The sequence below is a fragment of the Pichia kudriavzevii genome, chromosome 2, assembly GCF_003054445.1.
Source record: "Pichia kudriavzevii chromosome 2, complete sequence".
NCBI classification, from domain to species: Eukaryota; Fungi; Ascomycota; class Pichiomycetes; order Pichiales; family Pichiaceae; genus Pichia; species Pichia kudriavzevii.
Window position 1 is genome coordinate 1921694 of NC_042507.1, and position 26520 is coordinate 1948213.

At 38.9% G+C, this 26520-nt stretch overlaps 8 protein-coding genes across 8 annotated transcripts; 3 read left to right on the forward strand and 5 right to left on the reverse strand.

The window, feature by feature from the left end:
- Window positions 1-121: 121 nt before the first annotated feature.
- Window positions 122-11725, forward strand: C5L36_0B09030 (uncharacterized protein; the record flags this gene model as incomplete). Its single annotated transcript, XM_029465280.1, has 1 exon — window positions 122-11725. One exon carries the CDS (start codon window positions 122-124, stop codon window positions 11723-11725), a length of 11604 nt encoding a protein of 3867 aa, XP_029321139.1.
- Window positions 11726-11846: 121 nt separating this feature from the next.
- On the reverse strand, window positions 11847-12599 carry C5L36_0B09040 (uncharacterized protein; the record flags this gene model as incomplete). The annotated part of the gene is made up of 1 exon (XM_029465281.1): window positions 11847-12599. One exon carries the CDS (start codon window positions 12597-12599, stop codon window positions 11847-11849), a length of 753 nt encoding a protein of 250 aa, XP_029321140.1.
- A 169-nt stretch (window positions 12600-12768) lies between these two features.
- C5L36_0B09050 (uncharacterized protein) lies at window positions 12769-13353 on the reverse strand (the record flags this gene model as incomplete). The annotated part of the gene is made up of 1 exon (XM_029465282.1): window positions 12769-13353. The coding sequence occupies one exon, from the start codon at window positions 13351-13353 to the stop codon at window positions 12769-12771; it is 585 nt and encodes a 194-aa protein (XP_029321141.1).
- Window positions 13354-13621: 268 nt separating this feature from the next.
- C5L36_0B09060 (uncharacterized protein) lies at window positions 13622-15502 on the forward strand (the record flags this gene model as incomplete). Its single annotated transcript, XM_029465283.1, has 1 exon — window positions 13622-15502. The coding sequence occupies one exon, from the start codon at window positions 13622-13624 to the stop codon at window positions 15500-15502; it is 1881 nt and encodes a 626-aa protein (XP_029321142.1).
- A 121-nt stretch (window positions 15503-15623) lies between these two features.
- C5L36_0B09070 (uncharacterized protein) lies at window positions 15624-16625 on the reverse strand (the record flags this gene model as incomplete). The annotated part of the gene is made up of 1 exon (XM_029465284.1): window positions 15624-16625. The coding sequence occupies one exon, from the start codon at window positions 16623-16625 to the stop codon at window positions 15624-15626; it is 1002 nt and encodes a 333-aa protein (XP_029321143.1).
- A 1600-nt stretch (window positions 16626-18225) lies between these two features.
- C5L36_0B09080 (uncharacterized protein) lies at window positions 18226-19053 on the forward strand (the record flags this gene model as incomplete). The annotated part of the gene is made up of 1 exon (XM_029465285.1): window positions 18226-19053. One exon carries the CDS (start codon window positions 18226-18228, stop codon window positions 19051-19053), a length of 828 nt encoding a protein of 275 aa, XP_029321144.1.
- A 1242-nt stretch (window positions 19054-20295) lies between these two features.
- Window positions 20296-21060, reverse strand: C5L36_0B09090 (uncharacterized protein; the record flags this gene model as incomplete). Its single annotated transcript, XM_029465286.1, has 1 exon — window positions 20296-21060. The coding sequence occupies one exon, from the start codon at window positions 21058-21060 to the stop codon at window positions 20296-20298; it is 765 nt and encodes a 254-aa protein (XP_029321145.1).
- A 188-nt stretch (window positions 21061-21248) lies between these two features.
- C5L36_0B09100 (uncharacterized protein) lies at window positions 21249-24989 on the reverse strand (the record flags this gene model as incomplete). Its single annotated transcript, XM_029465287.1, has 1 exon — window positions 21249-24989. One exon carries the CDS (start codon window positions 24987-24989, stop codon window positions 21249-21251), a length of 3741 nt encoding a protein of 1246 aa, XP_029321146.1.
- Window positions 24990-26520: the final 1531 nt, after the last annotated feature.

Below are 26520 nucleotides of genomic sequence, written 5' to 3' on the forward strand. Positions count from 1 at the left end.
GATTTCTCATTCAAACCCTCTCTTTAGCTGTATACACGTGCGTTGCGGACGCTGTATTGTTTTATTTGCACATTTAATAAGTATACCTAAAATACAAGCTGTTTTATTTTGAAATAGAAATATGGCCTCTTATAAGGAGCACTTAGATTCATTTGTCGCCAAACTCCAAGACGAGTCATTAGACTATCAAAATAAACATTCTGTTTTCTCCGAACTATGTGATACTTTAGAAACATACCAAGGTGTCAACGAATATGAATACTTTTTGAAGAAGCTACTAGACGTGTTTTTCAGCCATCTTACATCTGTTCCGATCTCATTCATTTCAAGCTCCAACGAACATAAACTTAGATACTTGATTTTGGATATTATCCACAGATTGCCCTATAATGATACATTCCTTCCATATGCTGGAACGGTTTGTGATAATTTGATGGAAATCCTCCAGAACGACAACGAAGAAAATGGTCTCCAATGTATGAAAATCATCACCTCATTACATAAGGCTTTCAAAAATCAGCTGTCTTCAAAAGTCGAGGAATATATAGAGTACTTGAAGAAGATATACCAAAATCTATCCTTTTTAGTTGAAGAACAATTTGGAACAAGTAAAACGGATTCTGAAGGTAAAGATGCACCACAGAATAAAGAAGACAATGCAGCAGACACATCAACGGATAATACAGTTTCCAACAGTAAAGAAACTTCTGCATCTTCACCATCCGAATTCTCCACCACAGATGACACAAACTCCGTTAGGACGCTGTTTAAAGCTACTCATTCTTTCAAAATGGCTGCCGAATGTCCAATAACACTAGTATCTTTATACAGTACATATAAAACATTACTGGATACCACAGTGACTGATATTTTACCTTTAGTTGTTAATGTGTTGAGGCTACAAGCACCCGCACAACGTGAAGAACATAAAAAGGCAAAACAAGCAGGAGCAAATATAGTTCAAATTGCTCCTTCTTTAAGAAATAATCAAGTCTACAATGATTTTAATTTTGCTCAAGTGAAGGCATCCTCGTTTATGGCTTATGTTTTCATTCGAAAAACAGCTTCACAAAACATCGAGACATACCAACAAGAAATTCCAGATTTGATCATTAGGCTTCTTCAAGATTGTCCTAGGGAACTATCCACTGCTAGAAGAGAACTGTTACACGCGACGAGGCATGTTTTGTCGACAAATCTTAGAACTTTATTCTTGCCAAAATTTGATTTACTTTTTGACGACAATATCCTGATTGGTGATGGCCTAACGTCTCATGAAACTTTGAGACCCTTGGCTTACTCAATTGTTGCTGATTTTATCCATGTTAATACTAGTTTAACTACTGAGCAGATATGGAAAAGCGTTAAAACATATAGTGGATATTTACAGGATGATACGTTGGCACAGACTGTTCATATAATGAGCGCAAAACTATTGTTGAATCTAATGGATAGAATTCTAAAACTTGAAAACAAAGCAGATTCAAGAGAACTTTTGTTGCTTATTATTGACACTTTTGGAAAACGGTTTGCATCTCTGAATTCACAGTATGATAACATTATCAAACAACACGAAGAATTTAAATTACAGAGGAAAGAACGGGCTCTCAAACTTAAAAACCTTGAAACCAAGGGTAAAGAGCTCACAGGTAAATCTATTGACGAAAATCATCACATAAGAAATCTATCTGATAAGTTACATTTGGACTCAAATTTAACTGATCAGGGTAAAATGGACATTGACAGTGACATCGATTTTGTTAGTGGTTTATCATTTGCTGACATTGAAAGAAAGCTTCCCATTCAGCTTTCTCAGCCTCAAACCCAAGACCCATTGGACAGTGCACGGTACCTGTTTAGAACTTTGATGACTTTCCTCAAATCGATATGTTATGGGTTTAAAAATTGTAACGTTCCACCACCGAATAATTATGCTCCCCAAGTTTGGCAGGAAAGCGCACGGATCATATCTGTGGAAGAGCTTAATATTTTCAAGAGATTGTTTAGAGAATCGACTTTAGGTCTCAAGTTTTTCCAATCATCCAAAATAACAGCCATCACGTCTTCTTTAAAACAATCATTTGATATCACGGGTCCGAACCTCCCAATAACTTCATCTAAAGAAGAGAAAGATCTAATGGAAATTTTGGCAACAATATTTATTTATCTGGAGCCTGCGGCTTTCAACGAAATAATACAAGACCAACTACCCTCTTTGTTCGAACAAACATTGGATAACCCAGCTTTACTTCATTTGCCTCAATTTTTCCTTGCAAGTGAAATAACTACATCTAATATCTCTAGTATTTTGATTGTGTTTGTGGTTTCTAAACTTGAGGAATTAGGTGATATGAATATAGTTGAATCGAACATTTTAATCAGGTTGTTCAAGCTTTGTTTCATGTCAGTCAATTTGTTTCCAACTGCCAACGAAAATGTCATTCTTCCACATTTAAACAAATTGATTCTTGATTGTCTAAACTTTTCAAGCAAGACGAAGGAACCAATCGTTTATTTTTATCTTATCAGAACTCTTTTTAGGAGTATTGGAGGTGGAAGATTTGAGTCACTTTATAAAGAAATCTTGCCCTTATTACAATTATTGTTGGAATCATTGAATCGATTGATCCACTCCGCACGTCGCCCACATGAGCGTGACATCTATGTGGAATTATGTCTGACTGTTCCAGTTAGACTCAGTGTGCTGGTTCCCTATCTTAGTTACCTTATGAAACCTCTGGTATATGCCTTGAATGGTTCGCAAGATTTAATCAGCCAAGGATTGAGAACTTTAGAACTATGTGTTGATAATTTAACTGCGGAATATTTTGATCCGATAATAGAACCCGTGGCAGAAGATATTATGAAGGCCCTATGGAAACATTTGAAGCCACTTCCTTATTATCATCAACATTCACATACGACTTTACGTATTTTGGGAAAACTAGGCGGCAGAAACAGAAGCTTTATAAAATTACATGAAGATCTAATAGGTAATACATTGACAGATCAAAAGCTTGAGGGACTGTTTAAAATTGAAGGTATAGATCACGAAGTGCCTGTTTGCATGACTGCCGCTATGAACACTGCTTTCAGTACCCTTGAAAGTTTGCGGTTCAAGCCTCATTATAGAATAAGTGCTTTTGAATATCTTACCACGATTCTAAAACTCATGATTGGTGCAGATAAATTACCCGAAGACTATAATAAAAAGGTCCAACAAGTGGTTACTTTTGTCACACAGGAGGGGAAAGAGCCAATAAATCACATGGAGATATACTTGAAGGCGGACGATACCAGAGATCCGGCGAATTTCGATAGCCAAGAGGAGTTATTGATAAAGTTGCTCAAATCATTATTTTTTGCTGTTTCTATGGATGACACAAAAGAAGAGTCCTATAAACTTATTGAAGGTATTTGCCAGCATTACGTGTTATTAAGCCTGAGTAAGGCCATGATTGACCATCACAAATTATTAAGACAATTTTCTATTGCTAACCATGAAGGTAAACATTTCCTGAATACCAACACAATATATGAAGCAATATCATATGCTCTTGGACATTACATTAGTTCAGTACGCGCTGCCGGTATATTTGCTGTGAAGACAATCTTCAACTCATGTGTAGCACTATTTGGTTCTATCCACGATGCATTGAAGTTTATGCCAATTAGGAGAATGTGTTCCAACTTCATTCACTGCTGTTTTGAAGAAGCATACTACGAGAAACTAGGCGGTTGCCTTGGTTTGAAAGTTATGATAAAGGAGCTTGGCATTCCTTATGAATACTTTGCGGTTCGACAACTCGAAATTTCGAGGGCTGTACTCTTTGTTTTGAGGGATACTCCAGAAGACGTACCTTCGGAAGTGTGTACAGTTGCTAAGGATATAATCCTAGACATTTTGAGAAACTGTAATAGAGAAGTTTCGAAAGAAGCAGTGTTTCATCAAGGGTTTCAGTCAATTGTCAGCCAAATTGTTTTTGATTTGAGTAACTCTAACATGAAGGTCAGAGAAACTGCGAAGGAGGCTATTCAAGTGTTATCCGACGTCACTACTGTTCCGGTTTCAACTATGATTACACCAAGCAAAAGCATTTTACTTGCTCCTATTTTTGGTAAGCCTTTAAGAGCATTACCTTTCCATATGCAAATTGGAAATATAGATGCGATTACCTTTTGTCTGGGACTTAATGACACATTTTTAGAATTTAACGACGAATTGAACAGGCTGCTATCTGAAGCATTGGCACTGGTTGATGCTGATGATGAATCTCTAGTAAACGTTAATAATATTACGGATCACACAACCACCGAGCAACTTACTAGATTGAGAATCGTATGCATCGACTTATTGTCTTTGGCATTGACGAAAAAAGAATTCTCAAATAGTCAAGTGAGAATCAGGATATTGAGCGTTTTTTTCAAAACTCTTTGCTCAAGAAATGCCAAGATAATCAATGCTGCACATAACGGATTGAAAAGGGTTCTTTCACAAAATTCCAAGTTACCTAAAGAGCTTCTTCAAAGCGGGTTGCGCCCGATGCTTATGAATCTCTCTGATTACAAAAAATTGACAGTTTCTGGTTTGGAGGCTTTAGCAAGGTTGCTCGAGCTTCTTATTTCGTATTTCAAAGTGGAGATTGGAAGAAAGTTACTTGATCATTTGATGGCGTGGGCTCAACCACCAGTGTTGCAGCGTATCTCCTTACAAGAGCTTGAAAGCAACAGCACGATTCAGATAATTGTTGCTATTTTTAAAATCTTTCATTTGTTACCACCTCAAGCACATACTTTCATGAAAGAATTAATGGAAACTTTGCTGTTTCTTGAAACAAATCTACGTCGCCATTATTCCTCTCCTTTTAGAAAACCTCTCTCCAGATTTTTGAATCGTTTTGCGGACTATTCCATCGCTTTTATGAAAGAACATATCGGCTCCAGAAACTATGGTTCCAGATTTAGCTACTTTATCGGGCTAGATGAATGCAGTAATTTGAGAGACGAGTTTAAGAAAAATATTGACTCTTTTATGGAGTTGATTGAGAATGAAGCCAATAATGATGTTAAATATTCGATACTCGTTAATATAGTGGAGTCCTTAGAGTCCCTTTCAAAGTACGATGACGAATGGTTTGCATCTTCAGGAGATATATTCAAGAAGCTCGGTAAGATTACCATGGAATGCATGAACTATGAAAAAAGTTCATCTGTTTCATCTCCAATTCATTTTCAGTTGGACCAATCTATCGAAAGATTACAAAATGTTTATACTAGGTACCTAAAGGTTAATAAAAAGAAGTTTTCGAATGTCATTGAGTTCGCTAACTTTTTAGTCAGCAATGGCATTCCTGTCATCCAAGAGTTCACCACGTTTCTATTGGAAGATGTTGTCAAGGCCGAAACGGCCGAAACTGCCAGGGAGTATTTAGACCAGCTTGTCCAATTTGTGGTTGGCTCCGACAATAACCTCATTACCAAAATATACTTATTACATAATGCCATCATCCCCATCTGTTATTATAACGGGTTGAGGAAGTACGAGCAGGTGACAATGTTAGGGGTCGGAGAAGAAGATGCACCCTGGTTGTTGACAATAGTTGATGAAATATGGAGAAGCGGAACTGAGAGTCCAAAATTAGAGTCATTTATATTCGACAAGTATAGGGTCGAATTACTACAACTTACTTCAGTATTAATACAATTTTTCCCAGATCGATTGATAAAGTTCAAAAAAGAAATTATTAAGTTTTGTTGGAATTTCATCAGTTTGGAAGACAATATGTCGAAGCAGGTTGCATACATATCAACCGTGTATTTTATTAAAGCGTTTGGTGCACCATCAAAACTTATTATGCAAGTTTTTGTTGCCTTATTGAAGGCAAATCATGGGGATGTCAAATACATGGTGAAACAATCATTAGATTTACTTGCTCCTTTGCTTACTGAAGAATCAGTTCCACATGCTGAATACATTAACTGGACAAGACGAATTTTATCAGAAGATGGATTTTCTGTCACGCAAGTTACTAATATTTACCAGTTCATTGTTAACCATCCGGATCTATTTTATCCATACAGAGATCAGTTCATTCCTAATATCTTAGCAGCTATGGGTAAACTAACTGTAGCGAACAATGCTGCTACAGAGAACCAGATACTGGCGATAGATCTTGCCGAAATAATTCTTCAATGGGAAGTGAAGTGTAAATTTGAGTCAGAAAACATCGCAGGGAAGCAACGATCTGAAATTGAAGCTTACCAGGATGCTTCCTCAAGGGAAGTGTCTGCCCTAGAAAACACACTAGAATTCCCTGGAAAAAGCGTTTCCAATGAAAGCGAGGCTGATGTTGATAAGATGGATGTGGATGTTCATCATAAGCTTACTGATAGCGGCCCACCTGGTTTACCTAAGGTATACTCTGTTCCGATTTGCCAAAGAGACACGTGTATCACATTTTTGATTCGGTTTGCATGTATCTGTTCTCAAAGGGCTTCCGAGAATGAGTTGGGTCGTAGAGCGTTAAATATATTGCATATACTTCTTGCTCCAGGCTTCTGGCCTGATGTTTCAATCAAGATTTCGTTTTTTGAAAAGTTCTTGGCTAATAGCGATTCCAATGTCAGCAACATGTTGGTTTACTGTTTGAACAGTTTAGAAGTTTTGAACATGACGTTGGAATGGAAAACTTCTGAATGGATCGTTCAAAAAATACCTGAATTGCAGGCTTTGCTTGAAAAATGTATTAAATCAAACAATCATGATATACAGGAGGCCCTACAGAGTGTCCTTTGTTTGATCATGCAGGCAATAAAACTGGAAACCAACGAAGAAGAAGAAATTGAAAGTGAAGGTACAAAGTTTATGAAGTACGTAGTATCTGTTATCGTGGAAGACCTATCTGTTATGGATTCCGTTGCAGCAGGCGTTATTATGTTGTCCAGCGTAGCCGAATTCAGACCATCATTATTGGACCCCCACATTCCCGTTATTTTGAAAACATTGAGTAAGTTGATGAAGGATCATATTACCCTAGGAAGCCAAGGCAAACACCAACAGGTAAATGAACACGGAAGTAATACCGAGTATGAAGCTAGGATGACTACAAAGCTTGTTGAGAAATTGCTAAAGTTTGGCTCAGATCGAATTGCCTATTTAGGAGACCAAAGAAGAATTTATTTATCAGTGTTAGTGCAACTGATTGATAAGTCGATTGATAAAGAGCTGTTAACAACCATTGCAAAAATAGTAAGAGGTTGGTTGTTTGACACCGCGCCTGCAGTTGCACCAACGGTCAAGGAAAAGGCTGGTGTTTTATCTAAAATGATGATTTATGAGTTGAAAGGTGATTCTGAGTTAACAAATACCTATTATGAGATAATTATGGATATTTTCAAGAACGAATCATTAAATTACACTGAATTGACTTTCAGGTTGGAACATCCATTCTTGGTCGGTACTAAAATATCTGACGTTGGTATTCGTCAGGAGCTAATGTCAATTTTGAACAACTCCTTGGACAAGGATGTTCGTAATAGATTATTCTACATCATCCGGGAACAAAATTGGGAATACCTATCCGAGTACCCATGGCTAAACCAAGCTTCTCAATTATTATATGGTTCTTTTGATGTGGAACATGATTTGAAACTGTCCTCAAAGGAGAACAGATTAGCACCTTTTTCTAAAATATGCGAGGTCCTACCTAAAACAAAAGTTGAAGATGTAAGTGATAACATTAACAACTTTCTAACAAAACATGAAAACTTTATTTCGACACATTTGAGAGTGAAGGCCAAGGATATTCTTACTCCGTTGCTTGATCTTTCTTACCAGAGTCCAGAAGCAATTCACAATTCGTGGTGTACTCTATTCCCTATTGTTTATAACGAAATTGACCAGAAAGAGAAATCAGACTTATTGTACGCCTTGGTTACTTTGCTTTCTAAAGATTATCATATGCGTCAGCAGGAAGGAAAACCAAATGTGATTAACACCATGCTGACAGCTGCTGGAAAATGCCCAGATTTGCAATTGCCTCCTCACTTAGTGAAGTACCTTGGCATTAACTATGATGCCTGGTATTCTGGAGTTCGTATTTTAGAGCAAATTGAGTCTAATATGACTATTGAAAACTCAAAGATCAAAGAAACAAATAGCGATGCATTAGTTGAAATGTATGCTAATCTTCAAGAAGATGATATGTTTTACGGTCTGTGGCGTAGACGTTCTAAATATTTTGAAACAAACGCCGCTTTATCTTATGAGCAGGTTGGTCTTTGGGACAAGGCTATGAAAATGTATGAAACAGCTCAAGTCAAGGCAAGAAGTAGCATTCTACCGTATAGTGAAAGTGAGTACTCTCTATGGGAAGATAATTGGATTCTATGTGCTGAGAAGTTGCAATGTTGGGATATTTTAACTGAACTTGCTAAGCATGAAGGTTTTACAGATTTGCTACTCGAATGTGGCTGGAGGGTGGCCGATTGGATTGCCGACAAGGAGCCATTAGAACAATCCACCAATACTGTCATGGATGTACCTACACCTAGAAGACAAATGTTTAGGGCATTTTTAACTCTTCAAAGCTATGCACAAAATACTGAAAGTATCCAAAATGTGACCAGACAAGTGGATGAATGTATTCAGTTGTCACTAAGAAAGTGGTACACTTTGCCGCAGCGTTTAACAAACGCACATGTTCCATTACTACATAGTTTCCAGCAATACGTTGAATTTATGGAAGCTACACAAGTTTACAGGAGTTTATCTTCAACCACAGCGGAGAATTTAGACATCAAATCACAGGATTTGAAACGTGTTCTACAGGCATGGAGGGAACGTTTACCAAATGTCTGGGATGATATAAATGTTTGGAATGATCTTGTAACATGGAGAAAGCATGCTTTTGATGTTATTAACAAGGTGTATATTCCTCTGATTCCAGCTCTTCAACAGACAAACAACCATAATAATTCCTATGCCTTCCGTGGCTATCATGAAATAGCATGGGTTATCAATCGATTTGCACACGTTGCTCGAAAGCACAACATGCCAGAAGTTTGTATTAATCAATTGACAAAGATTTACACACTTCCAAACATAGAGATTCAAGAAGCATTTTTGAAGTTGAGAGAACAAGCCAAATGTCATTATCAAAATCCGGCTGAACTAAGCACTGGGTTGGATGTTATCTCAAATACCAATCTAGTCTACTTTGCAGCACAACAAAAAGCTGAATTCATTACGCTTAAAGGTATGTTTTTAGCTAAGCTCAATGTTCCGGATGAAGCTAACCAAGCATTTGCAACTGCTGTTCAATTGGATTTAAATCTACCAAATGCTTGGGCCGAATGGGGGTTCTTCAATGACCATCGTTTTAAAGAGACCGATGATATTGAGTATGCAAAACATGCTATTAGCTGTTATTTGCAGGCTGCAAGTTTGTATAAAAGCAACAAAGCACGTCGTTTATTATGCCGAATTTTATGGTTGATTAGTTTGGATGACAGTACTGGAACTCTTGCAGAGTCTTTTAATTCTCACCAAGGAGACATGCCTGTTTGGTACTGGGTTACATTTATTCCTCAGCTTCTTTCTGCATTGTCACATAAGGAAGCCAAGTTTGCACAAAAAGTTTTAGTGAATATTGCCAAGTCATATCCCCAAGCGTTACATTTCCAATTGCGTACAGCTAAGGAAGAATTTGCAGTTTTGCAAAGACAGCAATTAAGTGCAGCAGCTACATCAACAGTTCCACCAGGAGAGAATGCTAACAATGCGGCTAAAAACAGCAATGATAACGTTAGTAATAACAATAATTGCAATAACAACACCAATGGCAATAAAAACAGTGAGAATTTAGCAAACAGCAATCCAAATGAGAGTTCCCACGGCATGCAACCGGGAGGAGTTCGTCATGTCGGCTCACCTACAGTAAAGATAGAGAACAACAATTCTTCCACACCGGCATCACAACAAACACCTTTAACGAATGCATCTGCAGGAAGTCCATCGTTAGGAGCTGCACCAATGGCCGGTTCTCAGATTTCAGTGAATTCGAAATCAGATGACTCTCCAAAACCATGGTTGATTGTTGATGAAATTATGGCTATATTGAAAACAGCATATCCTTTGCTTGCGTTGTCTCTGGAATCCTTAGTTGATCAAATTAGTCAACGGTTCAAATCTAACCATGACGGCGATGCATACAGATTGGTTGTTGCACTTTACAATGATGGTGTACTGTATTATAATAGGTTAGCCAACTTGAAGGAAGATGCAAGGCTTCCGCCAGCAACAGAGGCGAATATTGTAAGATTTGCCAATACTGTGTTACCATTACATATTAAAGAAGAGTTTGAGAATGATTTGATTAAAAGTAAACCTAATCTGGAAACATACATTTCTAAGTTGCGAAAATGGAAAGACTGTTTCGAGGAGAAGATTGATAGGACATACGGTAAAGTGAATCTTGAAAGAGTTTGTCCTCACTTGAGCCAATTTCATCATCAGAAGTTTGAAGAAATCGAGATACCAGGTCAATACTTGCTGAATAAGGAAACGAATCAATATTTTATTAAAATTGAGAGATTTATGCCAACAATTCAAATGATTCGTGGCCCAAGTGCATGCTATAAGCGTATTGTCATTCGTGGAAACGACGGTAGTCTGCACACATTTGCTGTTCAATTTCCGGCTGCAAGACACTGCAGGAGAGAAGAGAAAATTTTCCAATTGTTCAGATTATTCAACGATCAGTTGTCTAGAAATGTTCAGACAAGACGCCGTCATATTGAGTTTACATTACCTGTTGCTGTTCCATTATCTCCACATATTAGATTAATGTCGGATGATGAGAAGTATATTAACATGTACAACATATATGAAAGATACTGTAAGATGAAAGGTCAAGATAGAGATGAACCTTTAGCTTACACCATCGAAAAGCTACATGCAGCGTATGATCCTAGACTGCCACGCCCTGATATCTTGATTGTTAAAACTGAAATTCTAGCTGCGATTCAATCATTATTTGCACCGAAGACAATTATGAAAAACTACTTTTTAAAATACTATTCTAAGTTTGAAGATTTCTGGATTTTCCGTAAGCAATTTAGTTCACAATATGCAACATTTGCATTTGCCACATACATGTTGTGTATCAACGCAAGGCAACCTCAGAAAATTCACATTAATCAACGTTCAGGTAAAGTTTGGACTTCTGATATGTTACCATATGAAGTTGCGGGAGCTAAAACGCCACATAATATTTTCCAGAATAGTTCATTAGATGTTTCTGCACAACGTGCCGCACCGATGTTTTGCTCGCTAGAACTTGTTCCATTCAGGTTAACACCAAATGTCCAAGAATTAATTGGGCCGATCGGAAGTGAAGGTATATTATCAATGCATATGTTGGCCATAGCACAATCTCTGGGAGACCCACAGTACGAAATTGAACACTTTTTGAATTTGTTTGTCAAGGACGAGCTTCAGGCCTGGTACGCACAAAGAATGAGAGGTTTGAATGTTGAAGCGCCAAACTTGAAAGAGATTGTCACCGTTAATGTAGAGTACTTGATAAAAAGGATCCAACAATTAGCAAACAACGATAGTGCCGGAACAACAGTATGTAGCCAGTCGGTTATAAACTTGATTGCGCATGCTGTAAATCCAAGAAACCTGGCAAGCACAGATACACTATGGATGGCTTATCTTTAGAGATTTTTTTTGCTATAGAGAGACTTCCAATTCATCCACTGTTGAATATATATATATAGATATAGATATAGATATATCATTGACTTTAAATTATGATTTTATTACTCATTAATATCTGGAATTAGAAGTACTCCGGATTATACCTACGCTGGAGTATAGTATCATTAAACATTACTTCCATATCAGATGTGTTCTGCATCCTCTCAACTCGATTAAAACAGCATCTGATTTTGCGATCTGTCATGTATAAATTGACAAATGTTAAGATCAGAACAACCAACGAGATCTGAAACGAGATGAATTGAATCAAACGTACAAAACCAGTGACATCTTCAGTAACTGTTGGACCATCACCTATCCCAAATCGTTCTCTCGTGTATGGGCCACCGGTAATCATTACGTTCAAGGTGATACCCGATATGACTGTACACAAAAATTGAATTACAGCAGTTACTCTCAAACGTCTATATATTTGAATTTCTGTTGATAGCTTTTCAAGGGGATTTTCCCTAACGACATCAATTTCGGTAAGCATTGTCATAGGCAATACATAAGAAAAAAGTAGGTTCAAACCTTGGGATACGTAAAAAAGGGAGATATCCTGTTGCACATTGACCAAACCAATTGCGACATAGCTGAAGGCTAGCTGGCCCAATGTTGCCAAAATCATTGTTATCAGAATAACAATTAACTTCCTATTGGTCATGATCTCATTCCAGTTAATCACCGAAAAGAGGGTTGCTTCCTTAATTCTATAGTGGGGTGCATGGGTTGCCAAGGTTTCTTCATCGGTATACAGGTTGTGCGTTAGTCTATCGTTATAATCTAAGATTTCCCTCAAAGTCTTGAAGTGATTAACTGTTCTAGTTGTCATTAGCAAAGACGCCCTACTCTCTTTGCTTCCGTTGGGAGGGGTATGATATGTATCCTGTAAACAAAAAGAAAACAAACAAGGACTCAAAAGAGGAGGAGCCGATATCACCGTGAGGGAAAAGAAGGGGAAAGTTGCTACCAGAACGACCACCTTACACCATCCTACACAGTCAGTCTCTCTTTGGTCTATTAAAAGTCGAATACCACCACCTTTCGATTTTACAGATAAGAGAGTTGGACTGCACTACACCTACACTGAGCCAGACACTATGTGCACCCATCATGTTGGCCATAATCACATCTGTGAAGAGTCGGTCTCCAACAATAGCCACCTGTGAGGGATCGTTACAAACATTTGCGTCCTTGAAATACTGCATGATTTCGTTGTGACAGCCAGGCTTTTTCGTCGAATGCCTTAGTACTGTAACCCCAGTTCTCTCTTGTATAATTTTAGCCTGCTCATGGCCTCCATCGTCGTTGGTGCCTGCTGAATTGCTCACAATCAGCAGTTTTGCTCCTGGATACGCACTTTTCAGTTGTTCCCACCTGGCAGTATATTCCGGCCAGACTTTATCGTCGTGATTCTGGGCAAAACAGTTATCCTTGTCCAGCACAACCGCCCGAATGTCTCTGTTTGGAATAATGGAAGTTGGCAGTTGGTTGAAAGTGGGGATGACTACAGTGGGCCTGCAGAGTTGGGGGTCAAAGAGTAACCGAACGATATTTACCGTTGCACTTAGATTGAATGCTGGCATCTGGTGTCCTTTGGATGGTCCTGTTGTGTGTATCCCCTTGATGAAGTTGACATTCACTTATGACACTTTCTAGGGGGTATTTTTTTTCAGTTTTTTTTTTCACCCTCAAACCTTCGTGTGAATGAGTCTGTATGAGAGGAAAAAGCTCGGGTACATGGATTTTTTTTTTTTCAGAGAGTTTCCCCGTATGGAGCTTAGGGACAGCATATTGCATATATACCCCATATAACTGCCAGGTATCAGACCTTCCCAGCAAAGACAAACAACCATGTCTACAGCAACTGTCTCTGAGAGAAGAAAATACTTTTCAACCTTAAGTTCCACACTAAATTCCAGTAGTGATGGAAGTGAATCATCGAGTAGTCAAGATCCAACACCAACAATTAGCGCCCACGTTGAAGAAGGAGAAGAGGGAGAAACGTGTCTGATTTGTGCAGAAAGTATCCGGATTGCCTCTTTGTCACCATGTAACCATACAGTTTGTCATGTGTGTTCTTTCAGAAATGTTGCCTTGTATAGGAAGAGCCAGTGTTTAGTCTGTCGTTCAGAGATTCACAACTTTATATTTACCGCAGACTTGAAAACTGAGAAGTTTGAGCAAGTTAAATCCAGTCAGTTAATTCCTAGATTCAAAAACGATCACGGGATTCGTTATACTAGTGAGTTTGCAAAAAATGAAACACTAAAATTGCTTGACTTTTCATGTCCAATTAAATCATGTTCTCTTCACGGTAAAAGAATGAGCAATTTCAAGGAATTGAACAACCACGTGAAGGATGTGCATAATAGACAGTATTGTGAATTGTGTGCTAAGTTCAAGAAGGCTTTTATCAGTGAACTAAAACTATACAACAAGAAACAACTCCATCAACATCAAAGTAAGGGAGATAGCATTGGATTCAAGGGACATCCAGAATGTAAATTTTGTTCCAACAAGAGATTTTACTCAGAAGATGAACTATATGTACATATGAGAGATCACCACGAAAGATGCCATATTTGCCAACAAATTGATCCAAATAATCCCCAGTATTTCAGAAACTATGAACATTTAGCTCAGCATTTTAAGAATGCGCATTTTACATGTAATGTGCAGTCATGTCTAGACTCTAAATTCGTTGTTTTCAGAGATGAATTTGAACTTCAGACACATCTTGCGAAGGAGCATTCTTCCTTATATGGGAATAATATTCTATTTTCTGGTAGTTTCAATAGTCAGCTATTTTCTGTTCCAAACGAAAAGAAGAAAATTACGAAAAAGGAAAATAACGCTGATAGCAGTAATGATTATGAGTTGAAGAAGAAAAGGCTAGAAGAGAGAGCCAGACACTATTTGAACTATAACGAGGAGAAATTCCAAGAATTTCTAAATGTAAATATTGACTACAGCAAGGAGAAAATAAGTGCACAAAATGTAATCAATGCCTATAGGGAAATTTTTAACGATAGTAAGGATGTGGATTATGATTTGTTGATTTATGAATTAAGTGGGTTATATCCCAACAAATCTAAACTAAGGAGAGATTTGGAGATCATAAATAAACCGCAGCTGGAGAATAGAGAACTAGAAGAGAAATTTCCGTCATTGCCAGGCTCTAGCAGCGTTATGGACAGAGGTATTTGGGGCTCCGAACAACCGAAATCCAAGTCTAAACTTAAAGCTGCCCCAAGCATCAGCTCGAAACAACTGTTTCCAAGTTTACCAGGTGTTAACCATGGTAATATTGTCTCAAGTACGAAGAAGGCACCAAAGACAAGAGGTATACCTGTAACGCCGCCTGTGAACGGATTTGGTGTTCCAGGGTACAACCCTATTCAGACTGGCAAGAAAAATAAAAGTGTGTGGAATGCACCACCACTGCCGCCGGTTGCATCTACATTTACATCATCGAGCAAGTCTGCTCCTGTGCATAGAAGTAAACCTATAGATGAACAACTATTTCCTAGTCTGCCCTCACCGCCTAAGAAGAAGGTCATTCCTAGGGTGAATCCAGTTACCAACAATGGGTCAAACATTTGGGGTAGTAGCTCTCCTATAGATAATGGAGGCAATGTAGGAAGCTCATTCAATATGAACGAACTGAGTGGCAGTTTGAAGGCGGTCAAAAAGGGTAAGAAGGGAAAAGTAGTCTATAAGCTAGATTTATAAAACATAGAGATTGTATATAAAGCGTCATGAAGAAATTATCTGCTGAGTCTAAATATTAATACAGAAATAAACGTCAATACACCCCGAAGATTCTAGAGTAACATAAAACAACGAACGAAAATTATATTTGCATACCTTCAGTCCATGCATAGGACCCGACAATGACAATTATGATGGCAAGACTTGGTGCAAAAGTCCCCCAGAAGTATATGTGTTGTAGGTGAGGTTTATTTAGGTTGTGCACTTCATGAATGAAAGTTGACATTGTCGACAGAGCGCCTGTAAAGCCCAAAATAAATGCATTAACGGCGAATCTATGGACATGATTTGAGATTATCAATTTACCCTCTCTGTTAAGACCTCCTAATAATAGTTCAAAAACAGATACCAGTAATGTTCCAACGATATTGGCCAACCAAGTACCTATTGGGAACTTCGGAAACTTTGGATTTAGCAAAGACAAGTAATACCTTGTAAGAGCACCTGGTATTGCAATTAGCAATGATAACGAATAGGATGATTTGTACCAGTAATTAACATTTAACTTTGCCGATAGGACTATATTAGCGATGAAGGCTGCGAATCCCAAAACGTTGAATAAGAAACGCAATCTGATTGAGTTTTTGTAGGTGAACATGGGAGTGGAGTTTGTGAGAATGTAATGGTTGGAGAGCTTTGCAAAGTGTAGACCCAACACGTAACCATAAGAGGGAAGTGCAAAAGAGATGATTAAGGCGGCAAAGAAGTCCATAACACGATAGCCATTGTTGGGTGCCGGTCTGCCAATTGTTGCAAAGAAGATCTCCACTATTGCGCCACTAAATGTTGAGAAGGAGCCACAAAACCCTGAAGTTAATCCGAGGTATAGAGGAAGTTCTTTGATGGTTTTCTTATCTGAATCCTCCAGAATAGTGTCCCACAGGGCAGGGACGTTGTTGAAGAAGGCAATCATGAAACATGCTGTGAAGTTAATCCAAATGGATGTTCCTCGAGGATAGTTTATGTAGGCATCTGAGTACCCCGTTAAATCCTGGAATGATACTCGAGCCAATGTTCCTAACATGGCAAATGTGCAAATAGAGAGTACTTCTGAGATTCTATCCCATGACGGAGGCGCCCGCATTTTTCATGTAGAACGGAGTGGTAGTGGGGGGCTCTAATGGGGAGTTGGGGAGGATGTGAAGTTGAGAGAGGAAATACAAGCAAAGAGACAAGAGAAGACCTGGAAAGAAAAGATAAAGAAACAACATTGAAAAGAAAAAGCAGCTTTCAGAGGTGGAAAAAAAAAAGTGAAAGCTTGATGAGATTTATTTACCTTTCAATTCTTGTGAAGTCTGGAAAAAGAAAAGAGATGACTAAATATGTACGCGGAGATGTCCATTATATCCACCTTTAATGCGGCTAGTGTGCCTGAGATCCGCCACTGGGAGGGCCAATTAGACGGGGGTGTTCCTGGTGGAGAGTGTTGTTCCTTTTATCAGGCAATACGGGTAGGGAATTCGTCTTGGTTCTTAGCGGAGAGAGATGGTGAAGCAGCATGGTTGTGGATTATCAAGACTGGATATTGCGAGAGGCATCGCTGCAGGAGATGTTGCTGGTATGTATTGGGGTCCTACAGATGCTCTGCACCTGTTGGATGAGACGTGTAGGTTTAGAGTTCTACAGCAAGAGAGCAGTGGGCCGGTAGTCAGCGGGAGGGACCGTATAGGACAAGGTACGCCAAGACATCTGTCCTGATGCAGTGATGACGCATGCACGAGGGTGGATGTCTATGAGAAATGCTATGGGGCTATAAACGAGGCCAGAAGTAATGAAACGTTGCAAGTGGGTCTTCCCAAAGTTAAAACCATACTTGTGTATCGACGTGTCAGAGGAAGTGTAGAAAGATAAACCACAGAACGATAGGTACGATTCCAACGGGCTGCCAATCCCCAATAGCACGAGAAGTTTTTGTCTGTTTCAGTGTTATACAATGTCCACCCCCTGTTTATCAGTTTACAAAACCTTCGCTATGACAATCACTGTGGTTGCTATTTTCCCACGAGTGAGTTCAGAGTAGCACTTCTTCTCCTTGCCAACTTCACCCCCCATTAAGGGAACCGGTCCACCTTGTGGCGCATGCGTCTCAGCATTCCCCTCTCACCTTTTATATTATGCATCGCAAGTGACGAGGGGGGGCAAAATTACCAATACGGATAAATAGACACCACCGCCCCCTCTTTAACGGGAATATGGGCTCTCTTCCCCTCCAAGTCTAGTCGAAATTCATCCGGAGTAGTCTACTATATTCTACTCTAGTTTAGACCGGTCTATAATAATCCGCATTAATCCGTATTAGTCGATTATATCAAATAGTCCAAGCGGCTCAGCAAGAAGGGTGTATATAATTGAGGCATTAACAATGACCTAGAGAATGAGAAAAAAAAAAACAAAAAAAAAAGAAAAAGAAAAACTAAAGCCACTGTAGAGAAGAAACTCTTCCGTGAATGTACAACCAGCGAGGTTGAGAAAAATTACTGTATAGAGGAAACAACCACTGTGGCGGTTTCCCCCTAAAAGTGACACCAATGTAAGTAAACATGTAAGCAACAGTTACTCAACTATCCCACAACTGACCCAATTGTCTAAGCCTATCCATATAGGTATTGACATTTATATATAAGGGTCCCTGCCCATTAAGTCTCTATTTTAATTCTAACTTGTTCTTGACTGCTTGTTTTTCGATGTCTAGTGATAATTTCAATTATAAGAAACTCCTCCCCCGTGCAAATGCACCTGTTCTAGTCCGTGCCCAGCAGAAGGACACCCTCTTTGAGGATGAACTTGCCCAAAGGCTCTCAAGGTTACTCAAACCAAACCCAAGAAACACCACTACTCGGGGGACCGGGATACAACCACCATCACCTTCTCTTGTGGCCCGAGCCATTCATTTGTGTGCTACAGTCGCCGTTGGGGGGAGAACACTTGGTGACGAATATGTCGGCACAACACTTGTCTCAGGTAAGAGATGGCTCTATGTGTTGCTCGAGCTGGTGCTTTGTTACTTGCACACAGCAAACAATGTCTCTCTCTTAAACACAGTCCTTCTCCTCCACCGCAGTCTCTTTTACTGGACTGGCCAATACCGGTCGCTCTCTCTGAGATTGGCAGCAGTTGAATACGCAAACACTAGTATGTCCACTGCTGCCACTACAAACACGTATCCGTTGTTGGGGATACTCTGTGCAGCAGAGGGACTTCGGGAATGTATTGCTCTCTATTCAGGAAACAAGAAACCCAAATACAGCACATCTACTGCCATCGACAGCACTAGATTGGACAATACCCAATTACAAATACAACAATATACACAGAACACATGCAGATACGAGTTTCTCGGCTCGTGTCCTCTCTGTATGGATATAATGGTCCATCCTTGTGCAGCCCAATGTGGACATGCATTCTGCTGGAATTGTGCACATGAATGGGCTAATAGGAACAACTCCATTATACCAAAATGTCCAGTTTGTCGAGCCCCTTTCCCACAACGTGAACTTGTTGTTCTTCGGTAATTGGAGATTCGAATTACACTATTCCCGAAATCGACACTCCATTCCATTCAATTCAATTCAATTCAATTCCATTCAATTCCATTCAATTCCCGTCCCTCTTTCATTTCTGAAAACTCCCCCTCCCCTCCCCCAAAGTCCCGTTCAAGGCGAAAAACTCGCACCCCAAAAAAAAAAAAGAAAAACCCTACTTTTTCTGTGGGGCGAAAAACTCGCACGGCGAAAAAATCTCAGGGCGAAATCCACTCACAATGACATTGCCTGTCATTCCCGTCTATTGTGTGATTTCTGTTGCTATTGTCATTGTTATTGTTTGTTATTGTTATCATCTTTGCCATCTACTTTTAATTCTCCCATTTGGTAAGTGTGCGAAGATGTAGAAATAGGCGAAAAGGACTCACGTGCTATATAACAACATTGATCCCCTCCCTACTCTGTTTGATCTTGGACCTTGTCTAGTGTATTTTATCCTCTTCTCCCTTATCATCAAACAACCAGAAAATGTCTTGCTGCTCTACTACTAATACTACTACTAAAACCGAAACTTCCACTCAAGAATACCCTTGTGCATGTCCTAAACAATGCCAATGTCCAGGCGACTGCAAATGCGGCACTTGTGCACAGGATAAGTCCAAATGTACCTGTCCAACTGCCAAGTGCGCATGTAAGGGAGAATGTGATTGCCAGCATTGTGCCAAGAAAGCTACTGACGCTTGTGTTTGTCCAAAGAAATGCCAGTGTGCTGGAGCATGCAACTGTGGCACCTGTCAAGAGGATAACACCAAATGTACTTGTGCAACTGCACAGTGTGCCTGTGAGGGCGGCTGTCAGTGTGCCCACTGTGCAAAGAAGTCTTGTGACGACTGCAAACAAGAATGCGCTAAAGATGGCCAAGACTGCCAGGACTGCAAGTGTTAATTGTCTATTGTTTAATTGTCAATAGTCGTGTGACATTGACTGACTTTTTAACGTGATTCTTCATCATCTTTTCTTTTCTTTAATTTGACCATTCATCGTCTTAACCACATATATATACAGCTAGCTAAAAAAACCTAATTTAACATCGATGTTTATCAACCAAATTAAAGGAAACGAAAGAGTTAATAAACAACAGTAAAGCTCTGCCCTTTTTTTCATCCTCCTAGATATAAGTATACTGAGCAATATAGAAAATACACAAACCAAAACAGAAACAAACCACCCAGTCCACTACTTACTTCAACGGGCTGGCAAACGCATCCTCCACTACTTTTCAAGAGCAACGGCACCTGCAGCATCCGCAGTGCTAGAATTGGGAGTAATGGTATTGATAACAGGAACTACTCCTCCCTCCTTTCTCTTAGCTTCCTCTTGCTTCAACTCAGCAAGTCTCTTTGCTTCCTCATTGACCGCCTTGGCATCGTTCGCAACCTTGGTATAGAAATCGTGCACCTGGCTACCGTACTTATCGCCCTTCATCTTGTCCAGGTACGTGTTGAGACTTCTCAGCCCATTCTCCCAATACCCGCCAATTCCAGAATTCTCGTAGAGTGAGTTCGTTTGTTCAGTTAGCTGCTTGTTCTTATCTTGCAAATGGTACTTTTCATCCAACCCCTTGATAAATGACTTGAACTTTTCACTGATCCCCTGCTTCTTATCAAACTCAACAGCCTTATCGACTAGCGACGACTGCAACACATATCCATTGGCTAACAATTCCGCAATAATGGCACTCTTTGGCTTACTCTCCTGGTCGATATCCCCACCAGCCTTGTCAGAGCTGTCCTCCTCCGGCTCGTCGCCGCTCCTCTCGCCCTCACTGACCTCAATGGCAGATCCCTCAAACTCGGCCCCATTCAATAGCAACGCCGTCGAGACAGCTGAGCTCTTCTCAAACGTCACTTTGATACTCTTGCTCTTGTCGCCCTTGTCAAGAGTTTCAATGTCCTTGATTTTACCACAAAAACTGAAAAATTCACGGATCTTATCCTCCGAAGCATTCAATGGTATATCACTTGCAACAACACTCATTCTTGATAGTATATATATATATATATATATATAGATATTGTATGTCTAGTTTTCTATATCAAATCAAAAAAAAGAGACTTCAAGAGAAACTTTTTCTCTACTCCATGTGGCTGCTTCAACCTATATTTATACGGGTCGAAAACTCGGGCTCAAATAACATGTCCCTTTGGTTATTGCCCTGGCGCGGCTCAGCCCCTTTTTTGCTTACCTTCATCGAATTTCGTCAATTCCTTACGGACCGCCAAGACACTATCAACAATAACTGCATCCACACCGGCTGCTATCTCTAATTTGGCATTTATGGGATCGTTATTGGCAGATCCATATGTAAAACATGCCAAGCCGCTGGCCTTGACGACACTGGCCAATCTTGGACAATGTATAAATGGTACTGCATGGCTCACAATACCAAACAACTTCCATGTTTTTGCAAACCTAATGGCATTCTGCAATGAACTGGCCCTAATATCCGCCATTTTCTCAACTCCACTCTCGGTGAGAAACAAAACGGGAAATGAAGGTTGTTTCATGGTCATTATCATACAGATATCTGGATGAAAGGAGGAAAAAATAACGTTTCTTCCGTTATACTTAGAATACACTTTTTCTAGTATAACATCGCAGAAATGGTTAAGTTCTGGTGACACCTGTCCGATATCAAATGTTTCACTTTCATCCAACATGGGGTACTTCAATTCAATATTGAACCCAACAGTCGGTGGCAACTTGATGAATAATTCCTCCAACGTTGTGAAAGATGAGGCAATAGAAGATCCCCTAATATTGGCCTTAAATTCTTTATCCTTCCATGTCTTTGTTAATTTCATGCGTTCATGCATGTTTTCAACTTCAATGTCGTATTTATCCTTCCATTTTTCATCGTTACCTTCTTTATAATTATGGGTATTACTACCGCCATTGGAATTATTACTTCCTCCGTTATTGTATGAAATTGACCTCGACCGGGACCTTTGTGGTATGTATGAATCATCCTTGACTCTTCTTTCTCTGACATCTCTACCTTTATTGTCCTTACTTAAATTCAAATGCATAAACTGCTCTAGAGTAAGTGAATTCATCGGTATATCAATCCCCGATTCAGCTATAATAAAATCATGATAAATGACTGGGATATCATCCTTCGTAAGTTGTACATCAAACTCAACATATTGTGCACCCAATGATGCAGCTGCAATGAACGATTCAACCGTATTTTCACCCAATTGCAAAGACTTCTTATCACGCTGGTTCATACCATTACCCCTGTGACCAATCAATCTTGGATGAACCAACGATTTCCAGTAGATATCAGCATTTGCCGGAATATTAAAATGATCCTCAAAAGATTTGACAATTAACGTCTCGAATTTAATATTGCCTAAAACTTCCATACTATGAGATTCCAAAATTGGTATCTTTGCTGAATTGAACAATGACCTCTTTCCCTTTCCTACAGGCGTATGGATGTTCTTCAATATAGCAACACCTCTCCCTAAAATCTTATCGCTCTTTTTATGGAACCCTTTATCCTTATTCTGAACTTCAATATCAAACGTTGGAACAATGTCAAAATAGATGATGGTGTTTAAGGGATCTTCGCCTTTACATTGGAAGATAATTGGATCCATCGAACTGCCGTGATTATCATCTAATGGTAATGGCAAAGAGTACACTGAATCATTTGATTTGCAAGATGTATGAATAACAATCGATAATGCACTATCCAATTCTGTAGAGTGAATCTTAGATAACGGAATTTTGTTCAATTCCAGTGCTGGCGTAATGTCACGTGAATCAGTCGTGCCAATAGTGACTAATATGGTGGATTCACCTTTTCTTAAATAAGTGTTACCAACGATAGTATCCGAACTGTTATTGGTGTTGATATTATTACTATTACCATTTGAAACCAAACTTTGAGTAGAGTTGTTGCCATGCTGTAGGATCTTTAGGTCAATTCTATCGTTAGTAGGTTCTGGAGTCTTGATCCGGTTCGCCTGAACAGTATGGATGCTTGAATTCGATGAGTTATTACCAATTAGTCGAGGTGATAATTTAGGTGATGTGATCTTATTTTCTGGCAATAAAGAATCATACGGATTATAATTTGGTGGAGTTAGTTTTTCAATAATCTCAATATGGCCTCTCAATGCCGCATGTTCTCTAGGTGTCCACCCACTTTCATCCTGAATATCGATATTTGCACCGTGCTCGATCAATAAGTTGATTATGTCAATAAACCCATTTGCGGCCGCAACAAAAATAGGAGTCCAACCAAATGTCGCCTCTCCAATTTCAGTGTCTGCACCATATGCAAGCAAAGCTTTAACACTATCCATTAGATCATGTTTACATGCAATGTATAATGCAGTTTCTTTAGATTCATTGGTTTCAAATGAATTTATATCAATACCTTTGCATCCTAAAATACTCTTCAGCAAACCTTTGGTATTCATCCTTGTTGCAACGTGAAGTAAATATGGACATGATAATGAAACATCGGGGGACATTGAGTTCACCAAGGTTTCAGTTGTCTTAGGATGCTTACCCAAAATTGACAAATGCAAAGGTGTCAGATTCTCAGAATCCCCCCAATGCGAGACATCATCAAGAGGAATTGATTCATTGTACAAATTCCATTCTTTTAGAAATCTGATAATAATGTTTGTAACATCTTTCAGACCATATTGCGCAGCATAATGTAATGGTGTTCTCTTGTAGTTATCCTTTTGTAAAATAGCAAATTTTAAATGTTCTGGTAATGTTTGAAAAATATACAATAATCCTTGGGAGAAATCATTCGAATTGACACCATCCGATCCAAAAGTATTAAATAACGAAGAATTATAATCGGCTTTATTGTTAGTACCAACGTCGTAATATTCAGAGTTTAAGCGATTTGAGTTCTTTTTACCAAGCGCAATAACATGATGATGAATGAAGTTCCTCGCAGAGACATCACCAGAATCAGATAATACTGGCAGGATTCTAAGTAACATATCAATACACTTATGTGACAACTCCAAGGTGGATTTATTTAGCATGGACAGCAATAACTTAATCGGTGCCAAAACAGGGGACATATATTCCTTGGTCAATTTCTGTTCCAAAGACTTAACGTCATCTTTTAGAATAAATTCAATGTAAGGATCTAAGTTTGACTTCTTTATATTAGATTTGGCTTTCATAATTGGGGAGGCACTTGTGGGAATTGGGAATTTGTTTAAATCGGATACATTCAAATCATTCAAAGTGGCTGTAATATCAAAATTAGAAATCGATGAAGATGTCGAGTTGGATACATTATTGATATTTTGGCTGCTTTTATAGTGATTATTACTATTATTAGCGGCGCTATGTTGTTCATTTATTGATGCTAGTATATTTAAAAACTCATTAACTTTGGTCAAAGAATTCACCAGTTGAGTGTCATCACAAAACGATGAGGAATACACTTTGGACTTCAAATATTCTTGCTGCTTCTCTGTACCTGCCTTTTTGTCGAGCTTCTTTAAGATTTTCTCAAATCCTCTCCTGTTCAGCTCTGCGTACCATTTAAGATTCCTAAAACAGTTTCTTAGTTCGAGTAAAATGTCAACTAGCTCATCATACTCCTCGTTATCACCAATATCATCGACATTCTTTGGGAAAGCTCCACTGATTTTCTTCAGCCGTTTTTCATAGTCAAGATATTTCTTGGTGTAAAATTCATCTACTTTCTCAACGTTGTTATCAAGCTGGAAAAAAAAATTAGCCAAATTAGTCTTGACTTGTCCATCATTGAAAACATCAACATTTGAATCCTCGTTTCTCAATTCAATCTCTCTGGAATGTATGGCCTTGACGACTTTCTTGAGTGATTTATAATCCATGTATTGGCCTTGCCATTCTGGAATTTGATGTGTCAATAGAGTGTGTCCAAACTTCATCTCTCTTTGAAAGGATGAGCTTGTTTCCGTGCTGCTAAAGCAACTTTATACGTAGGAAGAGCAAGAGTATCTGAAGATAACCACCAGAGGGGATGCTCACTGCTTTTAAAAAGAAACTTCAGTTGAGCATTAATAATTAATCCTCCCTGCCACGTTCTGTCTCTAATAATAGGATCCGCCACCGATAAGCGAGGAGCGGGAAGAATCCCGGTGGCGTTGCAAAAAAAAAAGAAAAAAAAAAGAATGTATCGGCTTTTTTGGAGAATGGGAACTTTTGTCCGTTTCTGTAATAAGAAAATGTGATAATCCATCCTAATGATGAGAGTTGGAAAACTCTTGGACAAATTAGGTTATCACAGTTGCATAGGACCACCCCGTTCTCCTTGTTTATGATTTTATATGAAAGTTGGCGGTAATAGCATTTTGCCTTGCGGAGGCATATCCAATATGTGCCCATTCAGAGTGAGACTGTTTTCACGTTATATGTTGATCTGAAAGTACCAATCTTTGCTATGTTTCCTCAATTACCCCTGCCTTATTACTATGAAGCTGTTTAGATAAATAGTAGACTGTAATACACAAGCACTGTTATTAATATGTCCAATGCTGCAAATTCTTCTTGAAGATATAGTGGGATTAGTTTGGCTGGACAGCTTTGAGGAAATTGGATGTTTTATCCAGGCATTCCGATTGTTTTTTCAACGCCTGGATGATTTCGGTCAATGTTTGAGCCGGAATCGGGTTGGATAGGTTGTTGGGTATGTTGGGCAAGCATGGTTTCTCTAGTTTTGATATTTATTAAGGATTGGCCATTGGATGAAAAGATCTAGGGTCAACAGGTAGTCTCTAACTTTTGATCCTTTTATTGGCTCTAGCACTGGAGAAAAAAGAATACCATTGAGCATATACCTAGTCTTGGCCATTTTTCATGCAAACTTGAATCTATGAAAAAACAGAGGCGGTTTAGAAGAATTTGTCGAAACTGTGTTCATAATAGAATGTACCAGGATACATCACTAGCGTAAAGGGGTTACCCTTTCCTTTATGAATCATTTTAGTTTTAAAATGGCAGACTTAATCCTTGCAATCATAAAAACTTTTAGCCTCTTACAAAGTATGGAGAATCATTCAAGGTCTTTGAAAGTTGGGGATTATCGGCTGCTTGTTATCAGCTGATAACAATATATCAAATATGGACATTGCTTCCATAATACGCACCGGCAATAACAAATAGTGACACGATACACAAACCGTCGGGATGTACAGATATTCCTTAATTGGGAAATACTTGAAGCGCATGGTCTCATTATAGTGATGCTACTACAAATGGTGATTTATGTGTATAAAGCGAGAAGATATATCAGACCAATAATCGAGTCAAACTTCCACGCTATGAGTAGCAGAGGAACCAAATGAATAAGACCCAAAGCAGTTGGATAGCAAAGGAGAGACAACAAGTGAACAACGGCATAGACGTGTTGAACAGATGTCTTCAATAATAAAAATGCTAAATGGGTTGGGGAAATTACAA